Here is a 17,174-nt window from a genome sequence, read left to right as displayed (position 1 = left end):
CTGAAAAAATGAGGGTTGGAAGGGTAGGGGTGAGGGGGGGGGGGGAGAAGGTATATTTATGAAAGAGTGGATTGGCAGTAAGGGTAACGGTAGAAGGTATATTGTATTATGAAAGAGTTATGTATTTGACGATACGATTGTTTCATTAGAATAAAATTTGCAATTAATCAATTAAAAGAAAAATTATTAAATATCCTTGATATAATTTTCGATTAAAAATTAGTTAGAACCATATTTATTTTGATTGTTTACCCTTTTTAAAAGGAAGAAAAGTGTCATTAAATATCGTAATAATAAAGAAGTAAAGCCAATTATATTCATAAAGGCAAAAAATGTGGAAACTGTTGTAAATTTTTACCATGAATTAAAAAAAACGAAACTAATTTGATATTTGCTCTGTTGTAGACTCTAATATTGTTTTGAATGTAAAATTGTAAAAGTACATTCTGTTTCGCAAACCCTTGTAATACAAACTGCTTAATGTTCCTCGTTAATTAATGTAATCGTTTCAGAGAAAATGCGCCAGCTATGAGGAATTAAAATCCGCCAAAAATTACTTTTTAATGGATTTTAACGAAGGTAGGTACTACTAGGTCTTATGAACAGTGAACTGAAGATATTCTAAACTGAAATATTATTTGTATGTTTTAAGATGCATGATAAAAATGAGAAACCCACTAAACCTAAATTTTGTACATTTTAATACTAACTTGACAAATCGGCCACGAAAATGTTTGGCAAGCTCCTGATTTTTATGAAAAATTATGTTTTTAACGCGTGTCTAAAATTGTTAAAATGATATTTTTTATGTCAGAGGTAATTCATAAGGTTTCCAAGAATTATATTTTTTTTATTAGGAAAAAACAGTTATTCATTACCTTAAAGTTTTCTAAAACTATCCGAAAGAAACTTTAAATGTCGACTTTTTCTATTTTAAATGGCTTTATCAAAGTTGAAAAAAAATTATTTATGTTTTTAGTTCCTGACTTTGACCCTATAGAAGCTTACTCTATGTCTATAGATGAATCTACTTCGCGTTCACTTAACCTAACTCCTACCAACTTACAGGAATCATTCTATACAAAACACTTAAAATATTCATTAAAGAGACTGTAAGCGTAACTTCAAGTGACTCTCCATGCGAAATTGACAATTCCCGTATTACAACGATCTGATTAAGCATAAATGTGATATCCATGTTTTTGTTTATTAAATTTTTTTATTTTCATTAGTGGTTTCGCAATCTTAAATTTCAAGGATACCGTTGTATAACGGGCATTGCTCTCTTTGCATGTAGGTTCACTTAAAAATAAGGTAACAGTCTCTTTAAGTTTCTTTTTCAATATTTTGTTTTTTAAATATTAGAACGAAAAATTGGTTAAGATTGCCCAGTTTGAAGTCCCTAATAATAAAATGCAAAAAAGACCCGGTTCATATCCTAAAATTTCTTTTTCTGAATCTTCAAGGGGAAGGTTTGGCGCCCCCCCCCCCTCATAGAGGAGTTTTGGATGGGGCGTTAGTTGCAATTACTGGTTAATTGAAAATGAGTGTAATATTATTTAATTTAGTTTTAATGATAAAGTTAAAATATTATGAATTCAAAGGAAGGAGCATATAATGAGTCTACAAACCCAACCGGAGTAATTGATCTCGGTTCTATAAAGGAACTAGTCATAATTTTTAAAAATCGGTTTCCATTTTTTTTTAAATCAATCCCTTCTCATCAAAAATCATTTTTTCCCCTCTCAATTATTTTAATTAAAAGTGTCTAGGTTTTTAATACCTAAATACAGCTTTTGGAGTAAATTATGTTATTTTTTGTGGTAACCCTTAGATAAGATTTTAAGTTTTGTTCCCGTTATTATTTTTCTCTCAAAAGCTTAGAAAGTAACCCCCCGCCCCCCCCCCCCCCCGGAAAGGGTTATTTTTTATATGAAATACCTATGGGAAAGAATGTTTTTTTTTTGGGGGGGGGTAGGGGATGAAATTTTGGAAGCTTTAGATATTAGGAAGGATAATGATTTCCTTAGATTATTATCCTATACATGTTAAGACTTATATGACAAGTAGACGGCTGGATTGAGCTTAACTCCGGTATGTCCTCCGACCAACCTTTACATCACGGAGCCGAACTTGTCCGAGTACTTCTCAACCCATCCTCAGCAGTACGATCAAACGCAGTATTTAAACCTACCAGAGGAGAGGGTTCGAAGCTCTGTGCTCAGTCCTAATTCCTCTCCTTCCATTAGTCCTCAGAAATCCCCAAACCCGTCCTACTCCAGGATGCAATATCCACCGGAGTATCAATACTACCCGGAGTCAGGACGCGTCCCAGCTCTGCCTCCGACCTACCAGGAGTACCTACATGAGAAGCAGGTTGGGCAATCGCATTTTCTTAGACAGGATCCGTCCCAAGGATTTCTCCATCCAGGTCAGGTTCAGGCTCCTCTTCAGAATATGCTCCTGGTGCCTGGTTCCACTCAGAGTTCGGCTCCAAAATTTAGTAAGGTATGTACCTTCATTTTATCTCTCCTTGATATTTTGCTTTTAGAAACAAATGTGGAATGTAAGCACCCTCATCAAAATTTTCTTATACGCTGGAAAGATTTTTTTATTTATTAATTACTAAATTAAATCATTTTTGAAATATTAATTTTGTTAATTTTTACTTTTTGGAAATTTACGGTTTTTGAGAAAAATATTAAAAAGATGTCATAAAACCTTGCAATTTTAACCAATTAGGACCCTTTTAGGTTGTATCCGGGGATAAAACTATTGTTTACTCCCAGTCGTTACCCCCACCTGGATATCCTCCCCCGAATTCTCCCCCTGGACCCTCCTCCTCCTACATATCTGTATCTCCGGGTTCAACTCCAAATATTTCTCCGAACTCTAGTTTCTCCTTATCTCCGTCTCCGAGTAAGAAAACTGGCGGAACCTCCCCTAAACCCTCTCCGAAAAAGGCAAGGGGCAGATGTTAATTATTTTAAATTTTCTGAAACTTGTAAATTTCAATTTTCATTTCAGTTTTCATTGCTTAAATAATGATTTTCTTGACAGTCACGTAAATTTCACAAAAAGGGAATCATTCATTCAGCGCACTGTCCCGGTTTGCTCTAATTTAGTCTGTAATTGTACTGTACAGCTTGTTCTAGTTTGTTAAAAGTTGGCCCGGTACTTGAGACAAACCGAGTTTACAGTGCAGTGTACACTGTACAGGGATTTCCATTCTCAATTTCGTTGGGAAATAAATAAAGAAAGAGTGGAGGGGTTGTTTGACTTTTTCTCTATTACTAAACCTAATTTAATCAAGTTTTTGATTGAAAAACATTTAAACAACCTTAGATTTGACCTTTATCAATTACTGCAGTTTGAATATTACTCGATGGCGAACTGTTTGAAATTAACATAAAATCTGTGAGAAGGGTCAGCATGAGGTTCTGATTAATCAAGAGTTTGCGGATATTCCTGGAGTAAACCTGAGAAAAGGAAACGTAGAAATCAACATTTACGTCGCTAGTCTAGGCAAGCCAGCAATTTCTAATTAAAAAAAATTCACATTGTTATATATAAGTTCAGTTATTAATTTTGAAAAAAAATAATTTGTTTGATTAGATAATGTCCTTCTCTTGTAACTGATGTTTTTTACACTTAAAATGCTTTTCCGAACATTTTCATAAATATATCAAACATTGTCGTTAAAAATTACCAAATCTTAATTTTCATATCTAACTAAAAGACTTTCACTTTTCTACATTATGGTTGTTGGTCAATAAAAAATTGCTGGGTTTGTAGTACCCTACGCTCATCCTGGATTCCAGAATATTGATATGTACGCAGAACGTTGCTTAGCCTGCGTAGTGCGTAAACTTAAAAACAATCTTCGTGGCTTGCAAGTTCTGTACAGGTATCGAGTTGTAAAAAGGGACTGTAGACATAATTTCATTTGACAGTAGACCAAAGAAGTTACGTGCACTTGCCGCTTTGAATCACAAAAAATGTGAGATTAGTTTATATTTTAGTGTTAGGTTAGGTTAAGACACTTTCTGGACCGAGCGCTGCGGCTAGGACAGGCTATGGGACCGAGCACCGTTGCTCTCTCTGCAATTGAACGCAGCATGCGCACGTAACTTCCTTGTGCGTCTGCTAATTTCATATGACTCTTGACTTTAAGCGGGCCATGTCCGATTCACAACGGTATGCTGGTATGGTGAAAAACTGTGTCTGATCAAGAAGTAATGGGATAACAATCATCTTTTTAAAAAAGTTGATCATTTTCAATTGAGCTCTTTTGTTATGTGACATGCATATATCTGCTTCAGAAACATTGAAGAAAATGTTAAAAATTCAATCTTTCTAGCTAGAAAAACAACAATATTTTCGTTATTTATCAGTAAAAGGTTATGCTGAAAATCGGGCATGCCCCCTTTTTAAAATATAATTAAAAAAGGTTGAAAAATCTCCTTTGTTTCCACTCTAAAAAGTTGTAAAGGAACTTTTCATACTTTCACTTTCTAATCCTTACACCTTTGCAACCGGTTATCTTATATATTTTAAACTTAGAATTCGTTTCTTTCAAAACACTTTATTTGTCAAATAAATACGAAATTCAAACACATTATTTACATTACTGATTTCAAACCACATAATTTTATGCAATATTTTTATATACCACAGCATTGTGGAAATCTTTTCGCTGAATCCTGCTAGATCAATCAGTCAAAGGTTTACATCATGAGCTTCAAGAGATATAGGGATTAGAGAATCATATATCGAGATTAGAGAATTATATATCGAGATTAGAGAATTATATTTATCGAGATTAGAGAATTACATATCGAGATTAGAGGATTATATATATCGAGATTAGAGAATTATATATCGAGATTAGAGAATTATATATCGTGATTAGAGAATTATATATCGAGATTAGAGAATTATATATATCGAGATTAGAGAATTATATATCGAGATTAGAGAATTATATATATCGAGATTAGAGAATTATATATATCGAGATTAGAGAATTATATATATCGAGATTAGAGAATTATATATATCGAGATTAGAGAATTATATATATCGAGATTAGAGAATTATATATATCGAGATTAGAGAATTATATACATCGAGATTAGAGAATTATATATCAAGATAAGAGAATTATATATCGAGATTAGAGAATTATATATCGAGATTAATATGGAATTAAGGAAAACTAAAAGTAAAGTGAATGACCCGGCCAGGAGTCGGAGGAAAATAAGGAAAAACCTAACATATTCTCTTACTAATTAAGGCTGTAGATACAAGCCACGGTAGTTGGGGTTTCACGGCCTCAGCTACTGCCACTCGGGCATAACAGTATAATTGCACATGTCATGCTAACTCTGTGACCCACGTACTCCTTAGGGAGGCAGAGGGTTTCAAGGAGGGGTGGTTTCCTGGTAACATTCGTGTTATTGGGTTGTCATAATAGATAGATAGATTGATTAGTTTCTTTGCTAATCAAGAGGCCGAATTTAAAGAATTGGTTGGTTCCACTTAAAATCATATTCATCATTTCAAAATCTAAGCCGGCGCTCAATTGAAACCGGTTTTTGGCGGATTTTACACGCGGCTTAAATTCATTAAATTCGAACACCGTTCTAATTTAACATCTTTTGCAATCGCAAAAGTGCTTGGAAACTTTTTTTTGCTTATTTTAACCAACCCAGGGGGTAAATGAACAAGTAGTAGAACAATTAGTAAATCAACTTGGTATTATCTTTATTTCGTTTTCTAGGTCCGTGAAAGGTGATGAAGGAGATCAAGGTTGTGTAATCATTCCTAGAAGTAAAGACTCCAGGTACTAGAATACGACTGTGTTTTTACTCCAGGTACTAGAATAAGCTTGTGTTTTTACTCCAGGTATTAAAATAGGCTTGTGTTTTTACTCCAGATACTAGCATAAGACTGTGTTTTTACTCCTGGTACTAGAATAGGCTTCTGTTTTTACTCCAGGTACTAGAATAAGAGACTGTGTTTTTACTCCAGGTGCTAGAATATGCTTGTGTTTTTACTCCAGGTACTAGAATAAGAGACTGTGTTTTTACTCCAGGTGCTAGAATATGCTTGTGTTTTTACTCCAGGTACTAGAATAAGAGACTGTGTTTTTACTCCAGGTACTAAAATAAGACTGTTTTTTTACTCCAGGTACTAGAATAAGACTGTGTTTTTACTCCAGGTACTAGAATAAGACTGTGTTTTTACTCCAGGTACTAAAATAGGCTTGTGTTTTTACTCCAGGTACTAGAATAAGACTGTGTTTTTACTCCAGGTACTAGAATAGGCTTGTGTTTTTACTCCAGGTACTAAAATAGGCTTGTGTTTTTACTCCAGGTACTAGAATAAGACTGTGTTTTTACTCCAGGTACTAAAATAGGCTTGTGTTTTTACTCCAGGTACTAGAATAAGACTGTGTTTTTACTCCAGTTACTAGAATAAGACTGTGTTTTTACTCCAGGTACTAGAATAAGACTGTGTTTACTCCAGATACTAGAATAAGACTGTTTTTACTCCAGGTACTAGAATAGGCTTGTGTATAGTATACCTTGTTGGCATGATCTGTTGCCCCCCCCCCCTTCCTAGAGTTCTTTGGAACTTGTGTTTTTAGATCTAGCTATAGTTGTAATATTACTGTAGCTGTTATATGTTCAGGATCACAATAACTAGACAGGGTGGAGTAGGAGCAGCATCGAAACGTATTCATCCTCATCTTGCCCTGGTTCAGATATTTTATAATCCACAGGTAATTTCCCGCTCAGCCATTAGTCGGGACAATACACAAATAGAGATCAGAACTTATGTATGGTTATTGATTATCTTGAATGCTTGATCTCGATATCTAATGTGGGCACTTTTTAAATTTGAGGTTGAATGCTTAATCCCTCGATTAAAGTTATCCCTCAAGGTTATAACAGGGATTAAATTAATCCGTAGATCTGCATAAGATGGAGATCAATGCTTGATCTTGATATCCACAATACGAGAGTATCAACCTCAGCTGAAAGAAATCTATAAATATAAAAAACAGTTATCAATTGAAGTTTTATTTATTGATTTTATTTGCGGTTCAATATTTTTTTTAAGACTTAAAAATGAAAAATTTTCTTCATAAGAGCAGAAATTTGATTTTCTTACGCATGGTTTTTTTTACTTTAGGGACACTTTTATTAGCTTTTATAATTTAGGCGCAAGCTTTGAATTACCTCGAACCAGTGGCGTCCTGCACAAGTCCTTTTGTTCAAGGTATTTTTGATATTTTGTATTTTTGTTTTAAATTTTCTTAACCTTTATATTCTTTCCAATTTGGCCAATTAGAGACCAGAAAATATGCAGGGGTATTTTTTTCAGGGGGGGGGGATTATTTTCGATGATTGGGGGAAAAATGAAAAATGGGACATTAAAACGCAAGTTAATTAATTTTTTTTTTACAATTTTACCCAAAAATTCATTTATTTTCCTGTTAAGGATCAAACTTGGTTGAGATGTGCTTAAACCCGTTCCATTACTCCGTAGTGCCGCCAACTCCGGGGAATAAATCTCCAGGTGCCGCCAGGAAAAGTCCGATGAAACCCAGGTATGGTTGACTTGTATTTATCATTAAGTCTCAAAGGAACTTTTTCTTTTTTTTTAAGTAGGAAAAACATTTTTCATCTGTTTTCTAGGTTCTATAGTGGCATTTATCAATTTTTTTTAGAATAATAACAAAAATATCTTTACCATCTTTTCTTAGACACAGTTTATAATGTTCATGTTGTCTTTTCTTTAATGCACAATTATACAAAATCAACACATCCACAAAAATATCCGACTTCGAGTTATAATTTTATTTTTTTGTGACACAAATCAAATCTATAATTTTTATTCTTAAAAGTCTTTAGTTCATTGTCAAAAAATATTAACAATCCACCACCAGTTATATTAAATGCAATGTAAACAATAACTCTGTAACTGTCCTTTTCCTATTTTTCTTCCTTTTTTTAGATTTGGGGGGAAATATTCCCAATCTGTTTTTGTAGGTTTTAAATATTTTCTCCTGAAACTCTTAATTTTGCATGTTTTTGTTATATTTTATAGTTAAAGAATTACGAACTTATTACTTACTTAAAATGCTTCAGATAAAATATTTGTTATTTGTTTGTTTTCAGGAGTAATAAAAGTGTAACACTGAGCAAGAATCCTCTCATGGATTATTTAAAGTCTCAGGGTCAGGTATAAAGATTAACATCTTTCACAGTCCCTTAAACTGGATCAAACTTGCAAACAAACCCTTTAACCTCAAGAAAACTCGCAAAAAACCCCTTTAAACACGAGAAAACTTGCCTGCACTCCTTTTAATTTCAAGAAAACTCGCATACACTCCCTTTAATTTCAGAAAAATTGCATACGCTCCCTTTATTTACAAGAAGACTCTATTACTTTCCTTTAATCTCAAGAAAACTCGCATACGATCCCTTTAATATCAAAAATCTCGTAAAAACTCCCTTTAAGCTCAAGAAAGCTCACCTACACTCCCTTTAATCTTAAGAAAACGCGCACTTAATCCCTTTAAACTCGAGGAAATTCTCATTCAATCACTTAAATCTGGTCCAAACTCGTAAACAGCTTCTTTAAACAAACATTCTCTTTAATTTTAAGAACACTCGCTTACTATACCTTTTACTATCCTTTAGTTATTGAGAAACTTGAGTACTATCTCTTTAACACAATAATCTTAGGGGGTTAAGGTTGAGGAAGAAAGTGATTCAGATTTTCTCTCTGATTCATCCGACTCGGAGGATTGGGAGAACAAGTGGAGATCGGAGTCAATACTACCGGAGAAATCTAATCCTTCTCAGGGACGGAGAAAATTGATATATTGGTATTTCCTAACCTTCCCTCCTTCTCATATCTGATCATCGTTCAATTTCATAACTTTATCCCAATATATTCACGCACGCACCCCCCCCCCGTATCCTCCTGGGTTGCTTACACAGATATTAAAAATAAAACTTAATATCTGGAAAATAGATAATGGTATAAAAGAAAGGCTAAAAAAGAATTTAAACATTTAAATCCGGTTTGATCACCTTGTGTTGCAAATTAGTTCCTAATATTTTTTGACTCATATTATATGTAAACATTTTTTATCAGATTTAAATTATTAATTCTAAAAATGACAGAGCCAGCGATTTATAAAAAACATTTCTCCTGAATTAAGAATGATCCCGAGGAATTGATCAAGAAGATTAGATTCCTGGCCCTAAAGAGGAAAGAGGCAGATTCGGAGAGGACAGAGGCTATGATGAAGAGGACAGAGGCTATGGTGGAGAGGACAGATGCTTCTCCTAAACTCCTGGAAAAACTACGGATACTAGAGGATCTAAGATGTCTGTTTAAAGGAAAGATTGATCTCAGCTTTGCAACCAAATCTAATCAGAATAAACCCAAAACCAAAACTAGGTAAAAATTTGATTAACTAAATATGTTTGTCTGTATCCAGTAAACGATAATAAGGCTGAACCGATCTTATCCAACTTTTTTATGGTTACTTATGGTTAGTACTAAAAAATGTTGCCTCAAGATTATTAAATTTTTAAAAATAAATCATGATTCAATATCATTTTTAAACCGTGGAATAATCTTTAATTTAAACGACCGCAAATTTCTCATTTATATTCCGGTCATAGATTATCAAAAGTCCACCTGCTATATTGCAGTCAACTAAAACCTACGACCGTGGACACTGTGTCTCCGGTCGAGTCGAGCGTAAACCCCTGCCGACCGGAAACTTCCTTATATAAACCTGGATTCCGGTTAATTGAATTAGTTATCTCTAAGATATCAAACTATTGAAATCTCCTATTATGGAGTTTAATCATTCTGCCTTTTCTACTGTGGTTCAGTCCAACCTGGATACTAATACATCCTTACTATAGGCTTTACTAGATACCCCATCAAGCATTATAATGTACGAAGAGAATGGCTTGGGTCAGTTTCCAAGAGGACCTGGATACATGAATCCGATATCCCCATCCCAACCTTCTCAGCAGATCATGCTTTAGGAAAATCTTCAAGATTTCAGTCATATCATCTAGTTTCTGATTTTTTTTCCCCGTCTCCGGTTTAAAACCAAGTATCTCCGGTTCTGTACCAATCTGAGGACCTGGAGACGCAACGTTTTTCTCATCCTGATCCTTTACGTTCCCAGGTCTGGACGGAGATGTGTTGATTATAGTGTGGGACGAGGAACACTGATATCTCCCGCACTAACGTTTGCAATCAGGAACTTTTTAACTTTATCAATTTATTTATTTTTAATTTTTTTTATGAAACAAATTATTTGATACATGTATTTAATGCAGAATGCAGATAATCATTTTTCCAATCTTCTTGTTTCCTGGCTGTCCTGCTATGCTCGTTCTATTAGCTGCATACCCCCGCCCCCCCAGGAGGGTTAATATGCAGTTTTGAGATGCTGATCAGGCAATTTGTAGTATTTCAATTTCAGCTCTTGAGTTTCTGTATTTATTTCAGTTGTTTTTGATATCGGCCATCTATGCAGGTTTATTGCTGACATTTTTGTAATGAGAACTTCCCTTTTGTCAGCTGCATTACATGTATCAGTGTCTTGCAGTAATTTAGAAAGAAATTAAAAGACCTCCTAGCCTTAACTGCATTCGGGTAGGTTCAAGATGATTTAGATGTACCCCCTAGGAAAGGAACACTCATCATACCAATGATGATCTCTCTCAGAAAGTTTTGATTAAGATTCCACAGCAAACCAGTTCCTGAGTTCCACTATATCTGCTCGTGAAGTAGGATAAGGTTGGAATTTAGGAGGTAGGCGGATGAGGATGGGGGTGTAAGGGTAACAGGTATGAGAAATACCATAGTCCTCACTTTTAACGTGTTTTCCCACGTGGACAGATTTTTTTTAAAGAAAAAATAACCCGCTAAGCATGCTGTCCCATCGCTTTAAAACACGGGGAGTGTGTCTTTTCCCTATCATTGTCAGAGGTCTGCCATGAGTAATACAGTTTCCATTGTGAGGAGGGTGAAAAACCAGCTTATGGTATTTGATTTAAAGTCTATTGAAGGCTCTGTTCCCCCTTAAAACCTGTATCAGCATGTACTTCATCCCTGATGTTTTGAGTTTCTGTATTGCTTCTGTATTAATTTTTATTACTATATCTTGTTCGGGATTAGTCACGCTTTCCACTCAGTTGTGGAGAGAAGTGTCCTTGCTATCTAGACTTCTATACAAGTACAACGCACATAGCGCCCTTTCTCTCAACAGGCTTAGAAAGCTCTGCTGACACCCTTCCTCTGGGAGGTTCGGATACACACTACAATGCAATCAGGAACTAGATAACTTTCAATCACTCCTTTTTGAAAGCAATCAAAGTCGAAATTGCGTTGATCAAGAGTTCAAATTCAACCTTTCCCTTCCCACGACCCAACCTAGAAAATCCGGGAAAAGTGTCTCTGCGGATCTACTGACCAAGTGCGTGAACTGTATGACCTTGAAGACGAGCTTGTGGAGGAAAGATGAAGAGGAAAGACCGGTTTGTAACGCCTGCGGTCTGTATTACGAACTCCATGGAGTTAAGAGGCCAGCTAGCTGGTAAACGGATGTAACCAGTTCAAGAAAAAGAAATAAAAATCTAAAAAAGCTTTAAATATCATTGTGTCGCTAGTTTATACTAATTTTTTTTTTAATAAAAGCTAAATATTCAATGCAACAGTTTTCAGCTCAGATCTAAAGATATAATGGTAGGTTACAGAGATTTGATAGAGTTTTTTTTTGTTAGATTCGTCTTTAAACATACCTAACACATATTCTGCTAGCTAAACCAAAAGGTACAACTACACAAGATTTTATCTCTCATTTGATTTAGGAAATATCTGGCAAAACAACGTTTGAAGTATGAACAATCAAATCCTGATAAATCCGCCAAAAGTATCACTTCAAACATAACTTCCAATTCAATACCTAATCCTCAAAATTTATCCTTAAATTTTGACACGCCGTTGCCTTCAAGAGAAAGGGTAAAGGTTGAAAACGAAAACGTAAATATGAGCACTGATATGAGAAGTAATTTTGAATACGATGGTGGGATGATAAATGATGCAAGACAGGAGAAGGATGAAATGATGGGAGAGGATATAAGGATAAAAGAGGAGAGGATGGATGAGGAGGATGAAGAGGAGTTTATGGAGAATGAAAACAAAGATGAACTTCATATACAGGTAACTGGCAAAGTGTTAGGTAATTTCCCAAGGGGCAACTTACCAATTGTGCAATTTCCAAAAGGTTAGGCCTTCTGAGACGCTCCGGGTTGCAATTGGGGCCGAGCATTGTGGACAGGATAGACTTGGGTTGTTGTCGCTCGGGAATTTTCATATTTGGGAAGCTTCCGCTCGGCAAATTGTATATTTTATGTATGCTATGTTCTTTTATACTTAAAAAGTCTATTCTATGTATATACTTCGCTTGTTGTTTGTTTGTCTGTTTCCAATATACGTCAAAACGGCTGAACTAATCGACCCAATTTTTTGTGTCGCAACCAACGTGACCCCAGAAGATGTTCGAGTAAATTGAAAAATTTTGTTGGAAAACAAATCGTTGTTATTTTCTTTATGATTTCGCCAACCTTAACATAAAAATTCGTATAAAAATTGAATTTTCTAATTACAAATATTAATGGTGACTTCAAATGCAACATTTTCCGTTGTTTCATTATTAATTATTAATTGTGTTGCATTGTAATTTTTTGTCTAGGATTTACTGGGAAGCATCAAGGACTCTTTCGAGACAGATTTGGACATGGAGCTGGACACCTTCACCCACCAGGACCAGGAGGAATTCAATCACGAGGTCGGTCAGCTTATTCTTATTAGAACCATATTCAGCTTAAACTCCACTCAGAAGATTTTAAACCATATCCAGCTTAAACTCAGCTCTTGGGATTTTAAACCATATTCAGTTTAAGCTCAACTCTGGAAATTTTAAACCATATTTAGTTTAAACTCAACACTGGAGATTTTAAACCATATACAGCTTAAACTCAACTCTGGAGATTTTAAACCATATTCAGTTTAAACTCAACTTTGGAGATTTTAAACCATATACAATATACAATATACAATATACATACTGCTTAAAATCAACTCAGATTATAAACCATATTTAGTTAAAACTCAACACTGTATATTTTAAACCATATACATACAGCTTAAACTCAACTCTGGAGATTATAAACCATATTTAGTTAAAACTCAACACTGTAGATTTTAAACCATATACATACAGCTTAAACTCAACTCGGGAGATTATAAACCATATTTAGTTAAAACTCAACACTGGAGATTTTAAACCATATTTAGTTTAAACTCAACACTGGAGATTTTAAACCATATTTAGTTTAAACTCAACACTGGGGATTTTAAACCATATTTAGTTAAAACTCAACTCTGGAGATTTTAAACCATATTCAGTTTAAACTCAACACTGGAGATTTTAAACCATATTCAGTTTAAACTCAACACTGGAGATTTTAAACCATATTTAGTTTAAACTCAACTCTGGAGATTTTAAACCATATTCAGTTTAAACTCAAGACTGGAGATTTTAAACCATATTCAGCTAAAATTTAATTAGCAAGAAATAATATATTTTCTGTCCTAGGAGTTCCAGCAGTTTAGTATTGCAAATACATTTTCTATCTCAGGGTATACATCACCCAGCATTCAGGTAACTACTAGGGGTATACATCACCCAGCATTTAGGTAACTACTAGGGGTATCCATCACCCAGCATTCAGGTAACTACTAGTGGTATACATCACCCAGCATTCAGGTAACTCTACTAGGGGTATACATCACCCAGCATTAAGGGAGCTCTACTAGGGGTATACATCACCCAGTATTCAGGTAACTCTACTAGGGGTATACATCACCCCCCCTTCAGGTAACTCTACTAGGGGTATACATCACCCAGCATTAAGGTAACTCTACTAGGGGTATCAGGGGGCCGGGTCGGACAATATTTTCGTTGCCTGGGGGAACGGGGGTTTAAAAGTGAACTGACAATCTTTTTTCTTCTAGATGTGCGTTGCAAGGATAAATGTATCTGACAAACATTCCCCCCCCCCCCCATGGAACTGAGCCTTTGCCACAAACTCATATTTTCTATTCACTATATATTCCCTATATCTGTTAATCTGACGCTCAACGACCCAATTGGAAAACCCATGACCGGAGATATTAAGATTAATTTAATTTTCTAAACTTCAACCTACTACTTGAACGGATAAAATGTTCAATCGCAGAAAGAATGAGTTTAAAACTAAATTAAATTATTTTGTACCCGCTCATCCGACCTATAAGAAAATCGAGTTAAGGGTTTTCCGACCTAAAATTGAATTAGATTTTAGAATAGGTAAGGTTAGGTTAGTTTAGTCAAGGTAGGTGAAGACGGATTGGGGAGTCTTTTTAAACCCTTATAAGTGCACGGGGAATGATAATAAGGTCGGAAATTCCTTGACACAGTTTCCTCTAAATCAGTTTCCAGAGCATCAATTATTTATTCAAACCTGGTCCCATTTTTTAAATTTTTTTTCAAGTTAAATTTTTTTTCAAGTGGTCCTAGAAAGAGTTTTATGCTTGATTACACATCGGTATCTTTTAAACCGTTGCATGTCGTGTGTAAAACTGAATGATATATCCTAGTTTTCTGTCTAAAATTGATAATATTTCATTGAAGTATTTTCTTAGATAAAGGTTTCTTAAAGGTTAACGCTGTGAATCGGGCATGTAGTGGCTCACTTTAGATCAAGTCGACCGTCCTGTTAAAAATGCAAATTGCAATTAAATTCATCAATGTTCATCAATGTTATGTTAAGAAAATGTTTCAATGGTGTAACACTTAAAATAGAGGGTACTTGAGATTTCGTTGATAATAATATACTATTTTAGGACAAGGATGAAAGCAGTCTGCCTGGTTCAGATCTTGATCTAGGAGATCTAGGAGTACAAGGAGGTCTAGGACAGAGTTCTGATGCTCTGCTGGTTGGAGCTGAGGAGGGTTCTCCGGGTATACTGGAGAACAGGGATACTCTACCTTGTATAGTGAGTAGCTGGAGTGTAGAGGGAGGGGAGGATAATGATAATAGTTTTCTTATGTTTGATACATAGCTCCCCCTTTCTCCAGAACAGATTTAGATTAATTATCACAAAAGGATTGTTTTACCCTGATAAGTTTATGTTAAAAAACGCATTTTGTTTTTTTGTCTGTTTTGTAGCGATGATATTTTATTGATTTGCATTAAACCACCGGCTGCTAATTAAAGTTACACAAGTTTTCAAGATTGGGTCGACTTTAAAGTGTTGCCACGCCTTGACCTTTAATTTTACTTCACTAACTCATATATACTTTTCGTAGCCCTAGACAATAGACATGTAATGCATAAGAACAATTTGTTTAAAATGGCCACATCATTTTGGATCCTTAAAACTAAAATTTTAAAGGTTTTGACAAAAAAAAACAATTCAATGAGTTGTTTAGAACAGATAAGTTCTATGGGCCCCTGATTCCTACGATAATTATAAATGGATACTTTTTGGGTTGTCTGTTTGTTTTTATCTAATAAACGTCAAAACGGTTGAACCGATGTGGCATTTTTTTAATGGAATCTCATTCACCTGGACTCTGTTCGAATGCTTTGTAAAACCTTTTCCTCAACAACTTTTGATTTGTCCTAATTTTGGAAATCCACGATTTTTAACACATAAAAATCCGCGAATTTCAAGAAATTGGGATTTATTTTATCATTAACTGGACAGAACAAATCCAGTTGTACCGATACGACACATCTCGTCCTAGCCAGACCAAATTGAGTTTGATCTAGTGGTACCGACACGACACATATCGTCCTAGCCAGCCCAAATTTAGAAGGATCTAGTAATACTGGCTCGGACAGATATCAGCTGATAACTGTGACGAAACATACCTGACGAAACTTATATAATTTCTGTAAACTTCGAGGGGCTAAGTTATACGTTTAAAAACAAGTCTATGCATTTGATTTTACTTTAATTACAAGTTGTGAATATTTTTCGAAATGTTTAAATTTTCCGTAATATTTCATAGTTTATGTAAGTAAATGTTTCAGAAAAAGCTCGGGTTGTAATAAAATGGAGTCGAATCTGTGCAACTGAAGCAAAATGATGAAACGGGTGTTGGTGTCTCGAGGCCCTCTGTGGAACAAACGTTGTCTCGTAAAAAGATTTTATTCAAAAGATACGCAGGTTAGAATGTTTGTTTTAAATTTTATATTTCAATCAAACAGATAATCTTTTAGCACTAATCTACGAAATAGTTGTAAAGATATGGTAGTTCAGGAAAGTGTTAAATTATGACAATTTTCTTCTCTCTCTTCTTTTGTTTAAATGCGAGAGTCAGTGTTGTGATAAGCTAAAGATGAAAATTAAGAATTTGAAGATAGGAGTCAAGGAATACCTCCATCAGTTTAGCTCAGGCGACAAGACCTAAGGTTTAACGGTTACCGTTGTATATCGGACATGTCCAGGGGCACCTAAAAGTACGTCTACACAATACTCCCTTTAAACTGAATTTATATAAATGCTGTTTTGTTTTCAACGTTCTTTTAAGTTATGGAATGAGAAGAGGGTTGTGGGATATTCATGCGAACAGTTATTTCATGTAGTCTCTCAGGTAATATTTTTGGCCTTTTTTTGGGAAATGGCCGGTCAGGGGGGGGGGCAGCATCAGGGGTGTATATTTTGATTTAACATCCTTAATTTTCCACAGAAGTTAAGAATGTTACCTCGTAAATTGACGAAATCATTACTGACTAACTCTTTTTGAACAAAAAAACTCAACTTAACATTTTTGTTTTCCCATTTGTTTAGTTATTTCGTCAAGCAGACTTTCAAAATCTTTTTGAGTGTTTTGAATGTGTACGGGTGAGGCGGGGGGATTATTAAAAACGTTGAAACCCTTATTTTAAACATTTTCAGGTTGAAGAGTATCAGAATTTTATCCCCTACTGTAAAAAATCTGTTGTAACTCTCAGGTTTGATTCGCTAAAAAATGTTTTTTTAGTAACTTTTTTAGTTTTCCGTTTTTT

General features: G+C 34.8%; 1 protein-coding gene across 4 annotated transcripts; it reads left to right on the top strand.

Moving 5' to 3' along the window:
- Positions 1-27: 27 nt before the first annotated feature.
- Positions 28-16,201, top strand: LOC111694841 (uncharacterized). Of its 4 annotated transcripts, XR_002763724.1 has the most exons (20): positions 28-579; positions 980-1,068; positions 1,605-1,664; positions 2,071-2,508; positions 2,754-2,963; positions 3,426-3,525; positions 3,796-3,907; positions 5,783-5,845; positions 6,697-6,787; positions 7,230-7,287; positions 7,510-7,618; positions 8,190-8,253; positions 8,760-8,879; positions 9,242-9,483; positions 10,232-10,306; positions 11,922-12,273; positions 12,806-12,901; positions 13,712-13,777; positions 15,001-15,483; positions 16,005-16,201. XR_002763724.1 is itself a non-coding variant. In XM_023463874.1 (19 exons), exons 1-19 carry the CDS (start codon positions 564-566, stop codon positions 15,217-15,219), a joined length of 2,580 nt encoding a protein of 859 aa, XP_023319642.1. In that variant the 5' UTR covers positions 233-563; the 3' UTR covers positions 15,220-16,201. The 4 variants fall into 4 exon arrangements, 3 of the variants coding, with proteins under 3 accessions (XP_023319643.1, XP_023319644.1, XP_023319642.1); XM_023463874.1 differs by having other exon boundaries at positions 233-579; positions 15,001-16,201; XM_023463875.1 differs by lacking the exon at positions 1,605-1,664 and having other exon boundaries at positions 15,001-16,201.
- Positions 16,202-17,174: the final 973 nt, after the last annotated feature.

Source organism: Eurytemora carolleeae, unplaced genomic scaffold (genome assembly GCF_000591075.1).
Source record: "Eurytemora carolleeae unplaced genomic scaffold, Eaff_2.0 scaffold67, whole genome shotgun sequence".
NCBI classification, from domain to species: Eukaryota; Metazoa; Arthropoda; class Copepoda; order Calanoida; family Temoridae; genus Eurytemora; species Eurytemora carolleeae.
This window is presented reverse-complemented; position numbering and strand designations above follow the sequence as displayed.